Below are 21612 nucleotides of genomic sequence, written 5' to 3' on the forward strand. Positions count from 1 at the left end.
ACAGCGCTTATAGAAAGACAGAGAGAGGAAGGGGGGGGGGGGGCAGAGTGATCTTGCCCTCCATTGAGTCCAAAATCCAGTGTCCTGCATATGACACCAACACAATTGACAAAGACCCCAAGCCCATGTCACCACACAAACACACATGCACGTTCACACAGCCACTACATAACATGGGCACCGTTACGAAAAAACCTGCCCCTCCCACACTACCACTTCTCTCATTTCCATGTCTCTCATGGCTGTGTAGCCTGCCCCTCCCCCATCTTTAGGAGCCTAACGCATGTGCTGGTAGCAGAACTGTAGCAGAACACAACAGGGTGCTGCGTGTGTGTTGTGTGTATGTGTGTGTATGTGTTTTTTTTTCCAGTTGCATAACAGCCGGAAAGGGAAAGGGAAAATGTGCTCATTGCAATCTAGAGACTTCCTCCACCATCCCAATCTAGGAACCCCCAACCCCCCCACCACCACCACACACACAGACACACACACACTTGCTACATGTTGCTCACATACATTACTGACAAGGGCAGCTGGGTAACTGTACACTGCAAATAGATAGCTCTGTGTAAGTTAGTGTGAATTTAAATATATCATGTGTGTGTGTGTGTTCACATGCTCGCTGTGTGTGAGCCACAGCTTGCAACATCCCGGTGACAAATACCCTAAAGGTTTCATCACATCATATGGGATTATTATGTTTGTGTGGTAAAACATGTTTGCTGTCTTTGTCTATGGTCTTCCGTTTCCAAAGATGAGTAATCATTAATATTCAACATTCCTGACACACGCTCTCCTTATGTCTACCTTCCTGCAAACAAAAGGCTGTCAGCCCAAGCAAGTGTGATCAGCTCTATCAATTTCTGTTTGACAGGCAAACACACGTCCCTTATGTGTGTGTGGAGTCAGAGCTGTGTGTGTGTTTGTTTGTCTGTGTGTGTGTTTGTTTTGGATGGGGGCGGGGGCTGAGCAAGAGTTAGTATTTATAAATCTAGGGATGGTAATTCATGTACTTTTTCATTTAGCAGACACTTTTTACATTTACATTTAGTCATTTAGCAGACGCTCTTATCCAGAGCGACTTACAGTAAGTACAGGGACATTCTCCCGAGGCAAGTAAGGTGAAGTGCCTTGCCCAAGGACACAACGTAATTTTGCACGGCCGGGAATCGAACCAGCAACCTTCTGATTAATAGCCCGACTCCCTAACCGCTCAGCCATCGGACCCCCATTTTTAAAATCCAAAGTTGCCACATCAACACCACAATTCAGCTATGGTGCGCCATTGATTTCTGGTGGTCTACCTGGTAGAGTTGCATGTACCTACGCGTCCTCAAACAAAAACACAATAGCCTTGGGTCACATAAGCTGGTCAATCTTAGTGGTATGTACTTCATGGCTGGTCAATGTTTTAGCCAATCTTGGGTTCAAGTGTTCTTTTCCAAGGAGAACTTTGCCCTGACCTGCATCAGATCTCACCTGGATCGGTCATACCATAGTGGTGTTTTTAGATAGTGCTGTTTTTATATAGTGCTGTTTTTATATATTGTTGTATTGATATGTAGGACCAAGGAAGATCAGAAGCTACACTTTCCAATGTTTTACCTGTCAGGGTAATCCCTCTGTGTGTCTAACTGTACGAAATATCTTGGGCACATCATCACTGACAAGATGGAAGATGATGCTGACATGTTGTATGTCCAAGCAAACATGTTAGTCAGGAAATTCCACTGCTGTTCTGATGATGTGAAGGTGAGCTTGTTTCGTGCTTATTGCACCCCCATGTATGCAGCCCCGTTATGGGGCAGCTACAAAAAGGAAACCCTGCGCAAACTTCAGGTAGCATACAATGACTGTCTGAGGATACTGCTGAAAAAGCCCAGGTGTAGCAGTGCTAGTAAGCTCTTTTGTGACTCAGGGTTAAGCACTTTACAGGCTCTATTGAGGAACCTGATGTTTAAGTTTATGTCTCGACTTGATGAGTCACAAAACTGTATCATAATGATGCTCACAAGTCCCAGTCGGTCAGATATCAATCATATCTGTGGAAACATTGTTATGGGTGCCTTTTAAGACTCTCATGAATAAGAGTATGTTGGTATGTGTTTATGTATCTGCTTTCTTCTTTATGGTGTATGTCTTGCTATTGGGTCTAGAGCCTGTAATAAAGCTTATATATATAGTGCTGTTTTTATGAACTAAATAATTGAGGGTGTTTCTCCACAGTTCCTGTTGTCTTGGGAATTTGGGTAGGTTCCTATTTGATGGATGAGACTGGGAGCTCCAAGACTGCTCTGGGCCTCAGCAGTCACTGGATTCTTCTCAGCAGACTAACTGAGATCCAGCTTCGAGTTTCACTTAGAGCAGAGAAAGGATCGTTTTACATAGAGCAGACACATTATTACACGTTTATTGACTATTCATACCGATGGCTCCAAACATAAAACTTTTAATGACTAAAACTGGCAGTTTGAACCCATGCTAAAGGGTTTTCAGCTAGATATTCTTCACACTCATATTTTTACATCAGAGAACACACAGGAGTAATACTGAAATACATAAATATCAAATGCCTTCTAATCTGTTCAAGAAATAGACCTGTTCCAGTTTGGAATCAGAGAACTCCAGCCAACCTGGCAAGTGAAAGTTCCTGTTTTCTGAAGGTATATTCAGTGTTCCGAGCCGCAGCCTTATCTTAGGGACAAACCCTGTGTCCTATGGCCTCCCTACCCCTGCATACCTTCCTCAACTCTAGGGACCTGCGGGAATGTGTTCTGTCAACAAACCCCCACACCCAGAGCCACTCACACAGCGAAACACACAGACCCAGACACACACACATCGACACACACACAGCCACAGACCCACACCCACAGCCACACACCAATAGACCCACCCGCGCACACACACAAACCCACACACTCACACACCGATGTACACAAACACACTTACAGAACTCCCCCACCCCACCTCACATCACCCCTCCTACGTCTCACATGGCTGGGCATGTTAGAATAAGCTACTCGTCACCCCCGGCCATATTTAAATGAGGGAGCCCAGAAGAGGAGATGGGCTGGCAGGGTTTAAAGAAAGAAAGATTTGGAGAATCCAAATTGAGTCCATCCCCCCAACTGAAGCAACTGTGACTGCTCACCAGACAACAGGACGAACGCACACTCATACACATGCAGACACACACAAAAACACGCGCACACACACACAAACACATACCGTATGCATACACACAAACGCACATGTGTACACACGCACACATGTATGCAGACACACGCGTGTGTATCCACACAGGCGTGTGCGCGCAGGCGTGCTTCCTTTCTTCCTCAGTCTTTCAGCCAGTCTGCCTCTCGTTCACTCGCCTCGGGGCTTGAACCTATTTCACTCTTCTCCGTGGCCCAGATGTGTTCATATCCACGCAGGCAGGGGGTCTGGGGGGAGGAAAGGTGCAGAAAGAGAGAGAGAGAGAGAGAGAGAGAGAGAGAGAGAGAGAGAGAGAGAGAGAGAGAGAGAGAGAGAGAGAGAGAGAGAGAGAGAGAGAGAGAGAGAGAGAGAAAGTCAAACAGCAGTTTTGAATCTAGGAGTTCTAAAACTTTCTTCTCCTCAGTGTTGCTACAGAGTGGAATGTTGGGCCCCCCATGTGAGATATACCCACTTAAAAAACCCTCACATAGCTGTAACCAATGTACTGAATCATAGCACTCTGCACTTACACTGAACTGAAATAGCTTGTTTGACCTGAGACGGACTTGAAGTGTATTACAGTCCATATTCTCTCAAAATACTTTATATAGTTGCCTTTGACTGTTAATTCGGCATAAAAAACAGTTTTCTCAATATTTGGCTGTTGTAGGCCTGTGATCATAGTGAATGCTATGCAAATCCTTTGGATAATGCATGCTGACACATTTCAACTGCCTATACAGTAAGCAGCCCTGGAGTTTAAGAGAAACCTGTTAGGCAGGTAAATGTAAAACCTTAATGAAAAAGTAAGCCACAATTTTGGGTTAGTACAGATCCAGGTACAAGGAGATACTGGTTGTTTAATGTTGCTGCAGTGTATGTCAACGTAGCAAAACTGGTCATGTCATTCCCAGTTGACTCCAGAATGGTTGGCGGAGTTGTCTTGTCGGTTAACAGCCTGAGACGTAGCCCCCCACCTTTGTTTCAAACAGAGGAGGCCAAAATGGAGTAGAGGCCATGTGCTTCCAAACCCTGCTAACCCCAGAGTTCCACTGCACAATAATACACTCAAAGAGACAATATTGCGCCCTGCTGCTTCAAAAGCGTCATGACATACATACGCGCACCCTCTCCAAACCTTGTTCATTGTCTCGTACTGAATCACATCGGGCCGAGTGGCATTAGCTACGTCATGGCCATCGTTGCAGTCGTTTCTAAATAAAACATTCATGGAAAGTAAATGTCGTCCGACTGCAGCTGCAGCAGTTTGCCTCCTCCTCCTCCCCCCCCCCCCCCCCCCCCCCCCCCCCCCGCCCCAACCCTGAAGGCCAGAGATAGTTACCGTCACTCAATCCTCCTTCTATCTGAAAGACGAGCGCAGGACACGAGACGTGTGAACTCTATTCCTGAGAGATGCTGTGACCTTCGCCTTTCCTCCTCAAGCCTATATCCATCCTTCAGCCCTTCCTGTCGGGACGGGAGTAGGTCAAGGGCCAAAATGTGGATACACAGTATAGCTCCCAATATCACATATAGGATGACATGACGGATGATTTATGGACATGTGTATCGGGAGAGACCTCACCTCTAACCTCCAGGGGCTAAAAGGAAAGATGTCAATAAGGTTAGCCTCCACAATGACATGCATGCAGACACATGTCTGTGTATGTGTTGTGTTGGTCACATTATGCATAATCTTGTATGAGTTCAATATTTGTATTTATTTATCATTATGTAATGATGTCATTCAGTGCCTACACAATGTTGACCACTCACACTGCTCATTCTTATTTTTATATATATATTATTTTATATTTAAATTGTTGTATTCTTAGATTGTTTAGTTCTTAGAAATAGTTACTAATAGATACTTTTGTACTTGTACTTAATTTAAGATTCGTATATGTTTAGTGTTTTGCACCTCCCTGCCACAGTAAATTCCGTGTTTGTATAACATACGTACATGGCGAATAAACCGAATTCTGATTATTATTCTACTTTATGGCATAATTGTGCATTGTATTGTGCATAAATTGTAATCTAATAGTCCAGGGTACGACTACACACGGCCTGTACCATGGATCCAAACTCTGCCTTTATTACTCAGTCTAGAGCAGGGGTTCTCAAACTTTTGGGGGCCAGGGACCCCTTACAGGGGTGAATATGGTCAGGACCCGACCATACTCGTAACACCCATTCAGCATACCCTTTGTGCTCTTAACTGGACACAATATGCTTTTTTTATTGGTGCAAATGGTCCCCATCTTTAGATTATAATATATTTTTCATTTTTAATGATACAGCAACATTTTCCAATGTTATAATTTATGGCAAATTATTTCGCGGACCCCTTGGCTATGGCTCGCGGACCCCACTTTGAGAACCACTGGTCTAGAGGATATTAGGAGCGCATAGCTTGCCTTAATACCTTTCTAATCACCGACTACAGTGAGTGTGTGAATTTAGATATTTTGTCACCTACTTATGAGGAGGGGTGAACGAGCGCATAGGCCTACATAAGGGGCCGTTTTGGAGGACAGCAGTACCTCAGGAAGCGCTCTTTCATCACACTCGAGCTCCCTCGATATCAAAATATTAACACCATTTCAAATTTCAAGGCCTAGCCTTCGATTATATTTCAAGATTTTGTTCTACTATTAAATTTATGTACTTCATAATTGAGTTGAATTGTGGTGTTTCGCTTTGTTATTGATCTCAAATCGTCAGGGCACCGCTAGAGGGCAGTCAAAGCTCCGTGTGTGGCGTTGGCTACCCGCACGAGTGACTAACACATCACTTCCTCTTTCAATTCCACGTGTTTACATACCAGAATGAGAACCAAAACATATTAGCTGATTATTCCCGTGTAGTGTATTACTAAAAGCCTAAATATGGGCAAATTAAATGTTGTGGTGTTGCGGTATTTATCTAGAGATGATTTCCGAGTCCTCACAGCCGTAAGTTGCTCTATTGCTATTCTATTTTTCGCTTTAGCTTGCAAGCTAACTGAGCTAATAGTTAGAAAGTATATAAAAAGCCCCCAATGTCACTCATACTTACACGTTCTACTCAGTACAAGTCTTTCAAAACGCAAGTCAGATTAGCACTAGCATTTGGAATAAATAGCCAACTAGCAACTGCTAAGTAGTGCCGAGGCTAGATAGCAGCTAACCTTTAAACATTCATTGACAGGTGAAGCAGCCGCTCTTAGTTATAAAGTTAGCAAGCCTTCATTTTATATACTCCTCCGTCCTGGACGTAATACATTGCAGGTTGAGATGGGGATGAAGAATCATGAGATCGTCCCAGTGAATCTGCTGTCTTCCATCGCCAGCCTGAAACACGGGGGCTGCAACAAGATAGAGCTGGTCAAGCACAAACTGGTGGCTTACGAGCACACTAAGGGTAAGGCCACTCAGAATGACCGTCATAGAGCGGACCTGACACGAATAACCGATTGAAGGCATTCAATGACATGCTACTGAAAACTCCTGTGTGTGTGTTAAGCTGTCCATGGCTACAGGTTAAATAACGGAGGCTACGACTACCTGGCACTGAAGACCTTCTGTTCACGCGAAGTGCTCATCTCTGTCGGAAACCAGATGGGCGTTGGGAAAGAGTCCGGCAAGAAAACGCTGTTTTTTGTTGTTGATTTAACTGTTAATCAAGTTTGCTCTTGTTCGTGTTCTGAAGCAATATGTTTATCCTCGCTCTCATGTAGATATCTACATCGTGGCCAGTCCAGAGGGCGACCAGTACGCTCTGAAGCTGCACAGACTTGGACGCACCTCCTTTAGGAACTTGAAGAACAAGAGAGACTACCACAAAGGAAGGAAGAACATGTCTTGGCTCTACCTCTCTCGCCTCTCTGCCACGAAGGAGTATGCCTACATGAAGGTACCAGCTGATATGGGCATCTGTGAAGCCCTCTGTGACATTGCTTGTTAATAGGGCTACGCAATTAAGATTTGATTCTATTTGGGTCAGCTAAAGGAATAGAGAAAGTATTATACATACCAGTTAAGTCATTATCATGTTTCATAACTTGAAAGTTATTTAGTAGTTGGGTCTACAAGTAATTTTTTTACTTGACTACTACTAATAGTCATAATTAGCTGGAACATTACAAATATATAAATTACAACGAATAATAAGCAATGAATGTATAAACATAATGATGGTTGCTGCAACTCAACAATAAACAAACTGTTACTTAACAATACAGAGTTCTAACCTAAGAATAACGGCGTGTCTGTATAGTGTAGCACGTTTGGGCTCCATGGTGTTGATGTGAGGGTGTGGTGGCCTGGGCGGTGTCCCCCTTCCAGGCGCTGTACGAGCGAGGGTTTCCTGTCCCCAAGCCCGTGGACTACAACAGGCACGCCGTGGTGATGGAGCTCATCAACGGATACCCACTGTCAGTAGCGCACGTCCCCACGCACTAGCTCTGTTCATCCCTCCAGCCTCTGGCTCGTCTGTTCTGAACCCGACAACCTTTTCTGCTCGAGTCTAGAAGACCTTTCTAGATCTCGAATTCCTTGGAGACCTTTCCCAGAATCTAGACCTTTCTTTCTCTTTCCTTTCTATTTCAGTTTTTTTTTTTTTCTCCCATCCTCCTAGCCCCTTTGCGTGGACGTGTGTGCCGATCCCAGCCTTCTCATTGGCTGTCCCGTGTGTGTGTGTTGTTGTTGCCGGGGCAGGTGTCAGGTGCGGAAGCTGGAAGACCCGCCCTCCCTCTTCAACGAGCTCATGGAGCTACTGGTGAAACTGGCCAATCACGGCCTGATCCACGGCGACTTCAACGAGTTCAACTTGATGGTGGACGACCAGGATCACGTGACGCTGATCGACTTCCCACAGATGGTGTCCACCACGCACTACAACGCTGAGTGGTGAGAGAGGCACACACACACAAAATGGAGTAAAATATGTTACTGTTGAATAATAATACAAATATAATGTTATAAAATATAAATCATGTTTATTTCGTTTTTGTTCAATGCGATTTACAGAGGGCATTCAAACATGTGACTTGATCCAACGGGGTTGGCTTAACTCTACCAGTGTTTTTTCAACAGGTACTTTGACCGTGATGTCAAATGTATCAGAGATTTCTTCGCGAGGCGATTTAACTACGAGAGCGAAGTGTACCCAACATTCAAAGACATCCGGTGAGTGTGTGTGTGTGTGGGGGGGGGGGGGGAGAGCACAGAGGAGAAGAGTACAATAGCTAGCAGTAGCTAGGTATCACAAAGAACTGTTCGGTGCTTTTATGTTTCCATTCATGACGTGTGTGTGTGTGTGTGTGTGCGCGGCACGGCTCATGTCCCGCAGGCGCTCCGTGTCCCTCGACGTGGAGATCTCCGCCAGCGGCTTCACCAAGGACCTGGAGAGAGATGCGGCCCTGCTGCAGCCTGCAGGACCCGAGGACGAGGAGGACGGGGAGGAGGAGGAGGACGGGGAGGGGGAGGCTGGAGATGAAGGGGAGGACAGCGTAGACCTGGAGGAATACAGACATGCTATGCTGGAACTGGAGGGGCTGAAAGTGTGCGACCCGCAGACAGACACCCCCCCCCAGTCTGAGGAGAGGGTGGAGGAGGAGGAGCGGAGAGAGGAGAGGGAGGAGGAGAGGAGAGAAGGAGGGCGTCCGAGACCGACCGACGCTTCCCAGGTTAACGGAAGGGATGAGGCGGATGAGGGGAAGGAGGGAGACGAGGGGAGAGGTGACGATGAGGAGGAGAAGGAAGGGGAAGATGCCTGTCCAGACCTGCTGGACCTGTCTGCAGTTAACAAAGAGTTCAAACCATTCAGGTAAACGTGACCAGCGTTTCGTTCGCTAGACTGTGACAAATCACACTTTACCCGCCTATGATTAAACCCCATGAATCAGTCTGCATGACATCCAATTTCCCTTGTGCTTATTGTGGTGTGGTGTGGTGTGTGTGTGTGTGTGTGTGTGTGTGCGTGTGTGTTACCCTACAGAGACTCAGACAGCCTCCTCCATGTGGTTGAGCACAGTAGACGTCGGAGAACAGACAGTGAAGCCACCATGGGCAGTACAGGGAGCTGCTCCACCATACCTCCGGTTAGTACACACACACACACACACACAACTTGTCTGCCATCATGTCGTTACTTACCCATGTCACACTTAGCATGTCGTCTGGTATCCTCCGATTCAAACGTTTTGTTTTCATGTGTGCGTGTAGGAGCTGGTCTGTCATCAGCTACTGTGTCTGATAGTACAGATCCTCTGCTTGGTTGTGTTATGTGAATCATTTTAGTTGTAGCCGAAGAAAGGGACATTCTAATGGCCACCTCAACCCTAATTCTACCAATGCACGAACAAGGTTGATTCCCACTCCAGAGCTATTACACCTGCTACAGCACTGGAAGCCATGTTGGTCTACTGTACTCCATACATCTCCGAAACACCTTATTAGTGCATCGGTGGAGTTGGAGCTGGGGTGGTCGTTTGGATTCGCCTTCCTCTCTAGGCTTGTCACGGACCGCGACGCGGAAAGCGTGGCTGTGAGTCTGTCGTGACAGGAGCCAGGACACGTTGATGTGGCGTGTCGCGTGACGTTTTGACGTGGTGACGTGTTTTCAGGACGTGGTGCGTCAGAAGGTGCGCCGGCAGCTGAGCCAGCAGCAGAAGGCCGCCCAGCGGAGGAGACTGCAGAAGGGGGAGGCCAACCTGGTGACCCAGGAGAGGAGGGAGAACAACGACAACATCAAGTCCAGCCTGGAGAGCGCCTCCTTCTGGGGCTGAGAGGAGGGGGAGGAGGAGGAGGGGAGGAGAGGGGAGGGGGAGGAGGAGACGGGAGAGGGAAGGGGAGGAGGAGACGGGAGGGGAGAGGAGAAGGAGAGAGGAGAGGAGGTTTCTCTGACGTGAAATGCCTAGCTAGAGGAAACACAAAGAGGAAAGGAAATGACTTTGGACTATTAAGACATGCATCACGTCGCCCCCAAGTCGTCATCAGACCAGCCGTCAGACTGGGAAGGAGGCCGTGAAGAGGAGGAGGAGGACAGGAGGACGACAGGAGGGGGCAGTGTGACAGGCTGTGACGACCTGCCACAGACAGCTCCCTGGCTCGTGTGCACTGTGGCCGCTGTCAATCAAACCGTGTAACCTTCCCTTGACAGCAACGACAATAAAACAGTCACACGGACAACGGAAGTGGAACGTGTGCGCTTCACTGATTTTTTTGCAGTTCTCCACTGGCGTGACAAACTGATCATGTGATGGGGTGGGTATAGCTCAGATCTTTTAACTGGAGGTCGGAAGGTTGCAGGTTTGAATCCCCTATACGTCTCTTTGAATAAAAGGCTCTTCTAAATGAACATAATGCATGTCCTTGTAGAAGCTGGAAGAGGAGGGGGGGGGGGGGTATGAGGGGATAGTATCTGTCCACATGGTCCTTCCTCTCAGATAAGAGTACTATATAAGAACTAGTTGAGTCCCATCATCAACCCATGTAGGGAGACTCCTATTGGCCAAATGAAAGAAACCTAGGTTAACCATGTGTGCCAAATATGGAGTCCATCATCAAGCCATGTGGTTCCTCCATGGAAACTGAGGACAAAAATGACTGGGCCCCACATTTCAGCCCAGATACAACTCATTTGGACCCCACATGGGTGCGTTGGCTGGGTGATAGTCTTTGGTTTGTTAACTGTGTTCCAGGGCTGCCATTAAAAATGTGTTTGAAATACTAATAATGTATTTCAATAATCGACCAACTGCTGTTAATACAGGTTTGATAAACGTGCTAATAATACACGAAATGCAAACCTTCTACCAGTCTCGCGTGCATAGCAGCTGAGGCTGAGCAGTGTGTGTCTTTAATCAATGCAGTCGCTAGACATATTTTCCTAACAATCAACCATTTTTTAAACGAGCCAAAAGAACACGACCCGTTATCTATTCAAGTGATTTAAGAAAAGGACCCCAAGGTCGCATTTTATAAGCGGACTTAATTGCCAACAGGTGCTGTTCATAATTTGCGTTTCAACGTAAGCTGATAATTTCCCCACGACGTGCAGTAACCGGTTTGACCACGGGGAGTCGCTGTTCGCTATGACACAATGAACTTTGATCCAGAGCCGGGCGTCAACCTACTATAGTAGGAGCAGTATACAGTCCCCTGCTCCTTCGACCCCAAACGAAGTTCCCTGCTGTCGGAGTTGCTGATCCTGCACAAGGACATGGACTGAATTTCAGCCGGTAAGATATAGCGGGAGGCTGCCTAGCCAGGTAAAATATGCGGGAAAGTGTGAGAACCTAAACTGTTCATAAGAAAAGTCCACCCTAATTGTAATAGGTTACTCTAAAAAGTTGCGGTTGGTCTTTAAAGACAGTGGTCTAAATCTGATGACGCTTGAATAGATTTCTGTGAGCAAACCATTGTCAGATAGTGGTCGTCCATACTGAACTTAGTAAAGTTGGGTTTATTTTTGTCACCAGGCGTCATGTGCCACGCTCCAAAACAGAACAGCGGACTACACGCAATGACAGTCTTGACATTGATTTGTTACTTGTGGTTGTTTTTATCATAGCTTTAGACTGGTCTCTCTTTCATCCGAGTATATGTTTTCTTTATTATATTGCCTTTTGACTCGGAAGTTCTAATGATGAACATACCTGTTGTGTTCACATCAAGTTATGTAGTCAGAATATACACTCCAAGAGGTTTAATATGGTTGGGTCTGACAACCCAGATCTCCTCTCTTCTCCTCCTCTGCTCTCCCCTGCTCTCCTCCGCTCTGCTCCCCTCTCCTTCAGAGTAACAGAGAGAGGGATAGAAAGTGCCAGAAAGCGAGAGAGGGCCTGCTGCAGCGATGGAGGACTTTTGGCTGGTGGCCTTCTGGTTGGTGAAGGTGTGGTGGTGCCTCGTCCTGGCTCTCATCATGGTCCCGGCCATGTTCGGCTTCTCCCTGGGCATCTCTGAGACCTACATGGACATCCTCATCAAAATGCTGGAGGTAGGCCTACTCGCTCACTGCCTCAGGCTCGTCCTGGATCCTAAATGGATTCCCCCCCAGTTCCTTCCTTGTCTCCTCAAATCCTTTGTCCAAGTTTTTAAATGTTTTTTTATGTTTTAAATATCTTAATATTTTCTTTTTACGCTACTGCATTGGTGTTGCGTGGCAGGTCACAATAATTTCCCTTTCCTGATGATGCCATACTATTCGGTGCATGTGACAAATAAAGCACTTTGTCTTTGAAATGCACTTTGGAGAGAAAGTGGAGGAGAGAGGAATAACAAATCAGTCCTGGTGGTTTTACTGGATGGAGGTAGTAGAGTTTGGGTGTAGCAGGGCTGCGTGTGGAGAGGGCGATGGGGAGGGGGGGGGAGCAGGGTCTGTTGTGGGGCAGCAGAGACAGTAACGGTGCTCTTCTCTCTCTGGTCTTGCAGTGGGCCACTCTGAGACTACAGAAGGAGAACAGGGAGCAACAGATGATCCAGGCATCGCCATCCAGCAGTAAGTACCACCAGATCCCAGACACAGAGGGACGGAGGTGGGGAGACAAGGAGCGTAGTTTGTGTGTGGGGGGGGGGGGGGGGGTGAGGGAACCCCCCCAAATATTCAAACGACAACGCTGTTTGACTAGTATAAATGTTGTGTTATGTTACTTCAATGTTCAAGCCAAATCTATGCCCTTGTGGGGAGAGGTTAGAGAAGGATGGATGGATTGCATGCAGTGTCAAGTTTGTGTTTCAGTGAGACTGTGTGCTGTAATTCTCACTGGGGCACTAGCTCAGAAGCATGGGACAGACTTCCTGAGTAACGTTAATCACAACCCTTGCCGGTACGACTCGCTTGTCATATCCTGGATTGTGCAACGTTGGTATGTCGGATTGTGCATCCGAGTCAGGACAAGTTCCTGATGTACTGGCAAGGTGTCAAACCCTGAGAGCTCGTCCACATACACACCCTGTGTGTGTGTGTGTGTGTGTAGTCTCTCTGGAGGACTTGTCACCAACTGACAATATAAAGCAACGTTTCAGAGAGCTTCAAGGACACATGGTGCGCAGCCCCAGGCTGAGCTTTGACTGATTGAGGCCAAAGAACTGTCTATGCGACTCCTAGACTTTGTCCTGGGAGTTATCAGTAACACACTCCAGAACATTTCACAGTGACCGTCTTCAGACCTACTTTACACACATACACACTCATACACACACACACACACTCACCCAACGTCCGTTATCAGTTACCAGTGTTCCTTGATCACTTTAAATACCCTCTTATCTCCAGGTGGCCCAGATAACCAAACACAAGGCCGGCACCAGGAGACTAGCTTAGGACTCTCTAAAAGACCTTTCAGCCAGCTGCCTGTCTGCGTGTGTGTGTGTGTCCACTTTTGATAGTTTGGATCGATTCATGTTATGTTACAAGAGAATGTGAGGAGGATGTTTATACGTGTGTGTGTGTGTGTGTGTGTGTGTGTGTAACCCCCAGGTTTGATCCAGAGACATAATGGTTCCATGGAGAAGGAACTGGGGGAGTTGAGACTCAGTCGCCCCAAATCAACACTAGGGGGCGACTTCACCCTGAGCGACTGTTTCTACTTCGGGCGTCGAGGGATCGAAAGCATTGTTGAAGATGAGGTGCATTCTGGGGGTTATTGAAATAGAAAGGTCATCGTGCCCACCGGGAACATATCCAGGGTTGATTTACTTTGAGCTCACATGCCTTGACTTGGGTGTCACCCTGTGACAGTTTGACCCTGGTGACCTCCCTGACCCCCTAGGTGACCCAGCGCTTCACCTCGGAGGAGCTGGTGTCGTGGAACTTGCTGACGCGGACCAACATTGACTTCCACTACATCAGCCTGAAACTGACTGTGGTCTGGGGCCTGGGGGTGTTCATCCGATACTGCATCCTCGCCCCTCTCAGGTAACACACACACACACACGCCCACTTGCACTCATACTCACACATTGTCTTGCGAGTGAAAGAAAGTTTTAAATTGAATATACACACGCACGTACACTCGCCCACATTCACTCACGCACCTGCACACATACTTACTCATACACACGCGCACACACACACCTGTGCTCAGCTCTGGACCGTGGGGAACTTGGACCACATTGTGACCTTTCACCCTGAGACCCCACGCCCCCCCCCCCCCCCCCCCCCGGCCTCAGCCCCTCTGGTCAGCAGGGTCCAGGCTGTGTAGGTGGAGAGTGTGACTCAATGTGTCTTCCAGGATTACGCTGGCGACCATCGGTCTAACATGGCTGGTGATCGGTACCTCTACTGTGGGTCTGATGCCAAACTGCAGGTACCTACCTATCCGCGTATACGGTTACCTTAACACTGAGCTGAACACACAACGTAGCCTGCTGTAGGTATCCTGCTGTTCTCACTCCTGTGTGTGTGTGTGTGTGTGTGTGTGTGTGTGTGTGCGTGCGTGCGTGTTCAGACTAAAGTTCTTCCTGAGTGAGTGGGCTCATATAATGTGCTACAGGATCTGTGCCAGAGGTTTGTCAGCCACTATCCACTACCACAACAAGTGAGTCTCTCCCCCCCCCCCCCTCCCCCCCCACACACACTGCACACCCTCAGTCCAGAACATCGACCGTACACTCACTACAACCATTCAGTAACCCCCTAACACTAGGTGTGTGTGTGTGTGTGTTTCCAGAGAAAACCGCCCCAAAAAGGGAGGAATCTGTGTAGCCAATCATACGTCACCGATCGACATTGTCATCCTCTGTAACGACGGTTGCTATGCCATGGTGGGTGTCTTAAAGACGGGTCCCTGAACTTGCTCGTTCATTCTTTAAACGGACAGGGGTTTTAATCGCGAGTGTTCTCGACTCGCGTGGACTGTTCTCAGTGTGTTTCCCCAAATGCTCCCACGTGTTCTGGCATGTTCTGAAGGGTTCTGTTTGGTTGTGGCGTGTCGTGTGGGACTCCACAGGTGGGTCAGGTTCATGGAGGTCTCATCGGCGTGTTGCAGCGAGCCATGGTGCGCTCCTGCCCTCACATCTGGTTCGAGAGAGCCGAGATGAAAGATCGCCACCTCGTGTCCAAGAGGTGAGTCTGCAGCTGTGAGCGTTGCATATCATGGCGTTTACATTGTTATGGATTACTGTAGGGCTCCTACTAGTAATAAACTGTTTCATACAGTGCAGTACAGTGTGTATGTTGTTCTGTGCTGTTGTGTTCAACATTTACCCCTACGGTCATGTTGAGCAGCCTGTATGGAGTGTGTCATGTTTCAGGACAGAATTCTGGTGACCACAGTCTAACCACTCGGCACAGACAAGCCAAGACACATTCACGCATGGAGCCCTGCCTCATGCTAACACTCAGAGAGGCCACTCCCATTATTGGTATTCAGCTGCAGCTATGTTTCAAACATGTTGTTCCTCCTGTAGCATGGGCCCAAGGGTTGCCAGGCTTAGGGCATGGGCCCAAGGGTTGCCAGGTTTGGGCCATTGGTCCAAGGGTTGCCAGGTTTGAGGCATGGGCCGGAGGGTTGCCAGGTTTGTAAGTGTGTATGAGGTGAAAGGACACTGTACAACCCTATGCAAATGACTGGATCTCTTTCTCGGCTACACTCTGTAATTCCCTGAAAGTTTGTGTACGTGCTTTAACCCCCATGGCTGCCTCAGGCTGAAGGACCACGTCAACGACAAGACCAAGCTGCCCATCCTGATCTTCCCAGAGGGTGAGTGCAGCACTGAGACTGCCTCAGCAACGCAAACACAGCCCAGATCAAGTGTGTGTGCATGCCTCTAGCAGCCGTGTGTCTTTGGTGTCCACATGCAGGAACCTGCGTCAACAACACGTCAGTCATGATGTTTAAAAAAGGGAGCTTTGAAATCGGTGGAACCATTTATCCTGTGGCTATCAAGGTATGTTATTCAATATTATACTGGTAGGATACAGTATGTTATTTGAGTATTATACTAAGTTTTATGATAGTGAAATAAGGCTGTGATTGTGATGTGATGGTGTATAATACTACATGATGCATTTGCGCATGTGATAGCCTATAATACTGATAGTGATAAATGATGGCGTATAATACTATATGTAATAATGCTGTATGCATTTGCGCATGTGACAGTTACATGGTACCGCGTTAGTGATATGATGCTGCATGTATGTGGTCCTGCAGTACGACCTACAGTTTGGTGATGCATTCTGGAACAGCAGTAAGTACAACATGATCAGCTATCTGCTGCGGATGATGACCAGCTGGGCCATCGTCTGCAACGTTTGGTACCTGCCTGCCATGCACCAACAGGTGGGTTTGACACGGGCACACACACACATACACACACACACACACACACACACACGTCCCCTTGTTTGACACACTCGCCTCATCCTGTGTGTGAGCAGGAGGGAGAAGATGCTGTGCAGTTTGCCAACAGAGTGAAGTCTGCCATCGCTCACAAGGGAGGCCTGGTGGACCTGTCCTGGTGAGAGGAGCCCCACACTCATCCTCCACACTCATCCTCCACACTCATCCTCTTCCTTCACCACCACACTCATCCTCCCCACTCATCCTCCCCACTCATCCTCCCCACTCATCCACCCCACTCATCCACCCCACTCATCCACCCCACTCATCCACCCCACTCATCCACCCCACTCATCCACCCCACTCATCCACCCCACTCATCCACCCCACTCATCCACCCCCCTCATCCTCCCCACTCATCCACCACACTCATCCTCCTCACTCATCCTCATCCCAGCATCGATTACTTCTAAAGTGTGTGTGTGTGTGTGTGTCCATGCAGGGATGGAGGACTAAAGAGGGACAAGGTGAAGGACACGTTTAAGGAGGAGCAGCAGAAGCAGTACTGTAACATGGTGCTGGGATCAGAAGACAGCAGCAGCGACTGACACACACACACCCACTCTATCACCTCTCCTTTCTGTGTGGAAGTGGCCGACCATTCTGTTGGATCCAAAACGACAGGAAATGACATCACACATTTAAGGGAAATGACACCACGCTGCGCGGACAAGTGCAGCTAATCTTGACGAGAGGCGGAGCCACCAGAAGAGGACGTGTGTTTGGCTCATAAAGCACTGCATTAATTCAGCGAATGACTGGATGTCTCAGGGTGTTTATCAGACGATGGATATCAAATCTGTAATTACGTTTGTCTCAGTTTGATGAGAAAGATCCAATGTTTACCATGTTTTTTGTTGTTGTTGATCATGTGCTGCTACTGATCATTCACAGTTTCTCCTGATCAGTCTGATCAGCCTGCTAATTGTCTTGAAATAAATGTTCGCCTAAGACCTAAAGATGACCTTATCTCTTTGTTTTGTTGCAAACCATTTATGTATTCACAGACACGTCATCAAGCGCAAAACAGAAAATGGCACAAACACATTTGTGGTATGTAAACTGGAGGAAAGTAACACATGAGGTTTCTATCTCACCGACACTGCACGTGTCAGCAGTGTCAGCATGAAAGGCTCGTCCCTGTCATAGCAGGACGCATGTCTTCGACGTCCTGGAGCTGTGTCCGCTGGCAGGCTTGCCCGTGGCGTCGCTGCGCGCTTGCTGCTGATCCCCCGCATTTGTGGAGTGATCTGAACCGGTGTGCACACCCTGTGACCCTACCGGGTGCTGACTGGCATCCTGGGGTGGAATCCGACACAAAAGCTTCGTTAGCATAGACAGTTCCAGAAACACCTAAGTGCGATCTGTGTCTGTGTCTTTGTTGAGGATGTAGGATGGCCTAGCGGGAAAGATCCTCACCCCTAAACCGTTCTTGTTGGCAGGGTTCCTTCCTAGCTGGTGCGTTTCCAGATACCTAGGAGGGAGGTTGTAGCAGAGCAGAGCCAAGGGTTGAGGAGGAGGTGTTTTACAGAGGTCAGTAGTGGGCATCTCAACCCAGATAACGAGACGCTGTCCTGTTGCTATTGACTGAAGGAGCAGTCAACACACAAAGTATACTACTTGTATTACCAAGCAATAAAACCATAACCGATCCTTGTGTAATAGCAATCATTTCTGATAAAAAATTTACTGTTACTCCTGGTACAGGCGAGGACTGTATTGTATCAGGGAAGACAGAACTATATAACTGTAATTCTTACAGTTTGATGTTGTGAAAAATGTATTGTGCTTTCATTCCAATCATTAATATGACTATAACACTGTAAATACCCAAACTACAGTATCTTAGATTAACTATCTCAAGTGCCCTGAACCAAACACACGTGAAGCGCACAAAACACACCTAAATGGCAAACCGGACTCACACCAACACACTTTACTTGGGCCAAATATACCAACACACTCCACTCCTGTACCTTTTCAAGTAGGAGTCATGGGTCCTGTTGACAGGCTTGCCATCTCTCCTCAGCCCGTCTGGGGTCCAGGCAATGGAGGTGTCCACCCCCATATCCACCCTGCCCGCAGCCCCTGATGATATTGGCATCTTGGCTAGCTAGCTAGCTAACTACATCTCCCAAACAGACTCAGTGACAAATAATGTAATGGAAAATGTATACAAAAGCCAGATAAAGAGGTAAGATGATCTGACACTGTCTTAACCCTGGTGGTAGTATTTCTGCTATCTGTGTGTAGTCCAGGAGAATGTTTCTGTCTTGCCTCAGCCTCAGCTCTCTGTAGAGTCTCAAAGGGGTTTGTTGTTGTAACCGCGGCAACAGGGGCCCAAATGAAATGGAATTTTACAGCTGGGCTGTTTGACTGTGGCCTGCATGTGTTTGGGAATAAGTAGCATGGAGCCTCCTTATACTGTGTTCATGTGGTCTGTATGTGAGTTTGTTCACCAGACCCAAACCCAAGTGAAGGTGCTTGTCTGAGCCAACACTGGCAAGTAAGAGAGATTAAATAGAAACACATGTTTTTCCAACAGCTCTGCACATATTTAATCTGGTACCCGGATCTATTGTTCTGCTTCATATATTGGTTGATCTTTGTGTGTGTGCGCAGAAAACACACATAATCCAGATTACATCAATTGAGGTTTATTCGGGCACAGTGATGAAAGCCATTGTGGGTCGGGATTCCGAAGAGTAAATCATTGAAACACCATTAGGATTCTTCCTTCTCATCTCCGTGTGTGATGATGTAGCAGAGAGACTTGTAGTCTATGTTGCCAGCTACGTCAATAGGAGCTACTGAGAAGGCCTGATCAACCTGGAGACAGGGGAAGGGGGGGGACGGGGGGACAAGAGACAGATATAGACATGTCAACACATTGAAAAGGGAATGCTAACTGATTATGTCCGTTATCACAGCTGAATGCTGGGGTACAAAACGAGACGATGGGTCATGCTTTGTGTCATATTTCTGTGGAGCCCAAGTAAACAAATCGTGTTAAATTGGAGGATTGGGAGAATGGGGGAGCCGTGTGCAGTAACCAGGGGGCCCTTTCGTGCTCAGGGGCATCCATTCACGAAATGCTACAAAGATTAAATCCAAATAAATTCGTAATAGCCTGTTGAAACGTCATTTTTGACCTTATAATCTCTGAGATGGATGTAGGGGGAGGGATGGGTGGGGGAGCAGGAGGGAGGAGGAGGGGAAATGTATTTTCAAAATAAATAAATAAATACAAACCTCTTCAGCGGTGAACTTATCAGCTTGATTCATCAGTAATCGTCTGAACCTTTGCATACAAAGGGAGACAGAGAGTCACTTATGTTAGCTTCATTATAAACTACAAACAGCTTGAAAGTCTGGGAGTGTATGAGGGAATGTAGACAGTTCGGTGTCAAACTCACTCGTCCTTATTGACGAAGCCGGTTGCGTTTGGGTCGAACAGTTTGAAAGCAGCCAGGATAGTGTCCTCTGGATCAGTACCTGCAGGGCGGAACCACACCTGGGTCAATTACAGAGTTCCATAACAGAAAAGTATCTGAAAGTACATGAGGTACATTTGATTTGACTATGGGGGTCCCATGGTGAGACAAATCAAGTGCACCTATGTATTAGCAAATAGTAACGAGCACTGGATGCCGTTAGCTGCAAATATAGACACAACGGTATTGAATAATATTGAAATACCATCGAAACAACGTTCTCACCGTTCAGTTTTTCCCCAAACAGAGTGAGGAACACTGTGAAATTGATGGGACCTTTCCCCTCATTCAGCATCTCATCCAACTCCTCATCGTTCACGTTGAGCTTTCCTGGAGGACACACACATTCACAAACACCATACCACACACAAACGCCACATACGACACACACAACGCGCGGAAGACACACACACAATGGTGATGATATATCGCAAACAGAACAGGAAGCACACATCAACAGAGGGCTACAGGAGAGATATCAACTGAGGTGCGACAGGAGAGACATCCCAGAGCGCTACACCGCACGTCTCACCCAACTGGCCGTAGGTCTCCCTCAGGTCCTGTTTCTTGATCACCCCGTCTCTGTCCTGGTCTATGCAGCCAAACGCCTGGACGGAAACATTACAAACACACAATGCTAATCCTCTCAACGGTCAACGGTCCACATTCATGTTTACACTTTCCCTCTCACTTCTAACATCCCGTTTGGTCTTTCCCAACACCTGAAAAGGATTCTGTTTCATTCGGAAGGCACTTTTGAGCCTTTTCTGGACGTTTCCGTCATACAGTACCTCCTTGAACTCCTGGATCTGGGACTGCTCGAACATGGAGAAGACATTGGAACAGCTCTTCTGGGCTCCTCTCTGTCTCTTGTTTGCAGCTTTCTTACTGGCCTGGGGAACGAGTGGACAGGCAGACAGAGGGCAGGTTACACGTACGTGCGCATGGCCCTCACAGTCGGAAACCCTCGACCGAAAGGGTGCGTCTGCTAAATGACAAAACAAAATAAAAATCAGCGACCGTGCGGGAGAGTCGGGACAATACCTCTGCCGCGTTCTAGTCCGTGCTCCCACACAGTTCAACAAGCGAGGAAATATGGAACGCGGCAGCGCTACTCACCATGTCTGGGGTCTGGGGTGTGTATCGTGCCCTGGCTGGTGTGATGTTCCAGGGAGGGTATAAGTACAGCCCTTCTTATCGGCTGCTTTCTTATAATAGACCTGGGTAGTCGACCACAGGCCCTTATGAGGACATCCATCACTCCATCCATCCTCCCATCCTCCCATCCCTCCATCCCTCCTTGAGAGGGGCTGATAAGGAGAGAGTGCCCAGATTCCTCTGGGTGGGATCATCACACACACACACACGGGCAAACACGCATAACCTTTTGCTGCCTAAGCCAACATTCCAAACATTCCATATGCTGTTGAAATATGATATTCATATTAATATGCAAATTTTATGAATTTTCATATTAAATCATACACCTTAACTGTTGACACCATATTGAAGAACAGAACTAGGGGATTTTTATGATGTGAATAAATATATGATTACTTAAGGCAAATCATATTTTATCAAGGTGATTTC

General features: G+C 47.4%; 3 protein-coding genes across 4 annotated transcripts; 2 read left to right on the forward strand and 1 right to left on the reverse strand.

Moving 5' to 3' along the window:
* Nucleotides 1-6013: 6013 nt before the first annotated feature.
* riok2 (RIO kinase 2 (yeast)) lies at nt 6014-9977 on the forward strand. The gene is made up of 10 exons (XM_067227838.1): nt 6014-6152; nt 6468-6600; nt 6703-6819; nt 6917-7092; nt 7524-7612; nt 7896-8087; nt 8274-8366; nt 8530-9006; nt 9178-9280; nt 9806-9977. The coding sequence occupies exons 1-10, from the start codon at nt 6087-6089 to the stop codon at nt 9965-9967; spliced, it is 1608 nt and encodes a 535-aa protein (XP_067083939.1). The 5' UTR covers nt 6014-6086; the 3' UTR covers nt 9968-9977.
* A 1333-nt stretch (nt 9978-11310) lies between these two features.
* agpat9l (1-acylglycerol-3-phosphate O-acyltransferase 9, like) lies at nt 11311-17580 on the forward strand. 2 transcript variants are annotated; one of them, XM_067227839.1, is made up of 14 exons: nt 11311-11422; nt 11981-12180; nt 12615-12681; nt 13663-13811; nt 13955-14100; nt 14417-14491; nt 14633-14722; nt 14855-14948; nt 15134-15249; nt 15831-15886; nt 15988-16073; nt 16340-16468; nt 16567-16646; nt 16971-17580. In XM_067227839.1, the coding sequence occupies exons 2-14, from the start codon at nt 12037-12039 to the stop codon at nt 17074-17076; spliced, it is 1338 nt and encodes a 445-aa protein (XP_067083940.1). In that variant the 5' UTR covers nt 11311-11422; nt 11981-12036; the 3' UTR covers nt 17077-17580. The 2 variants fall into 2 exon arrangements, with proteins under 2 accessions (XP_067083940.1, XP_067083941.1); XM_067227840.1 differs by having other exon boundaries at nt 11368-11422; nt 11917-12180.
* A 1643-nt stretch (nt 17581-19223) lies between these two features.
* Nucleotides 19224-21292, reverse strand: LOC136932549 (myosin regulatory light chain 2, atrial isoform-like). Its single transcript, XM_067227682.1, is given in 8 exon segments — nt 19224-19357; nt 19781-19829; nt 19945-20023; nt 20248-20352; nt 20555-20630; nt 20814-20915; nt 21142-21160; nt 21162-21292. Coding segments are annotated over 8 exon segments (666 nt in total). The 3' UTR covers nt 19224-19252.
* Between the last annotated feature and the right edge of the window lie 320 nt (nt 21293-21612).

The sequence above is a fragment of the Osmerus mordax genome, chromosome 24 (assembly GCF_038355195.1).
Source record: "Osmerus mordax isolate fOsmMor3 chromosome 24, fOsmMor3.pri, whole genome shotgun sequence".
Lineage (NCBI taxonomy): Eukaryota > Metazoa > Chordata > Actinopteri > Osmeriformes > Osmeridae > Osmerus > Osmerus mordax.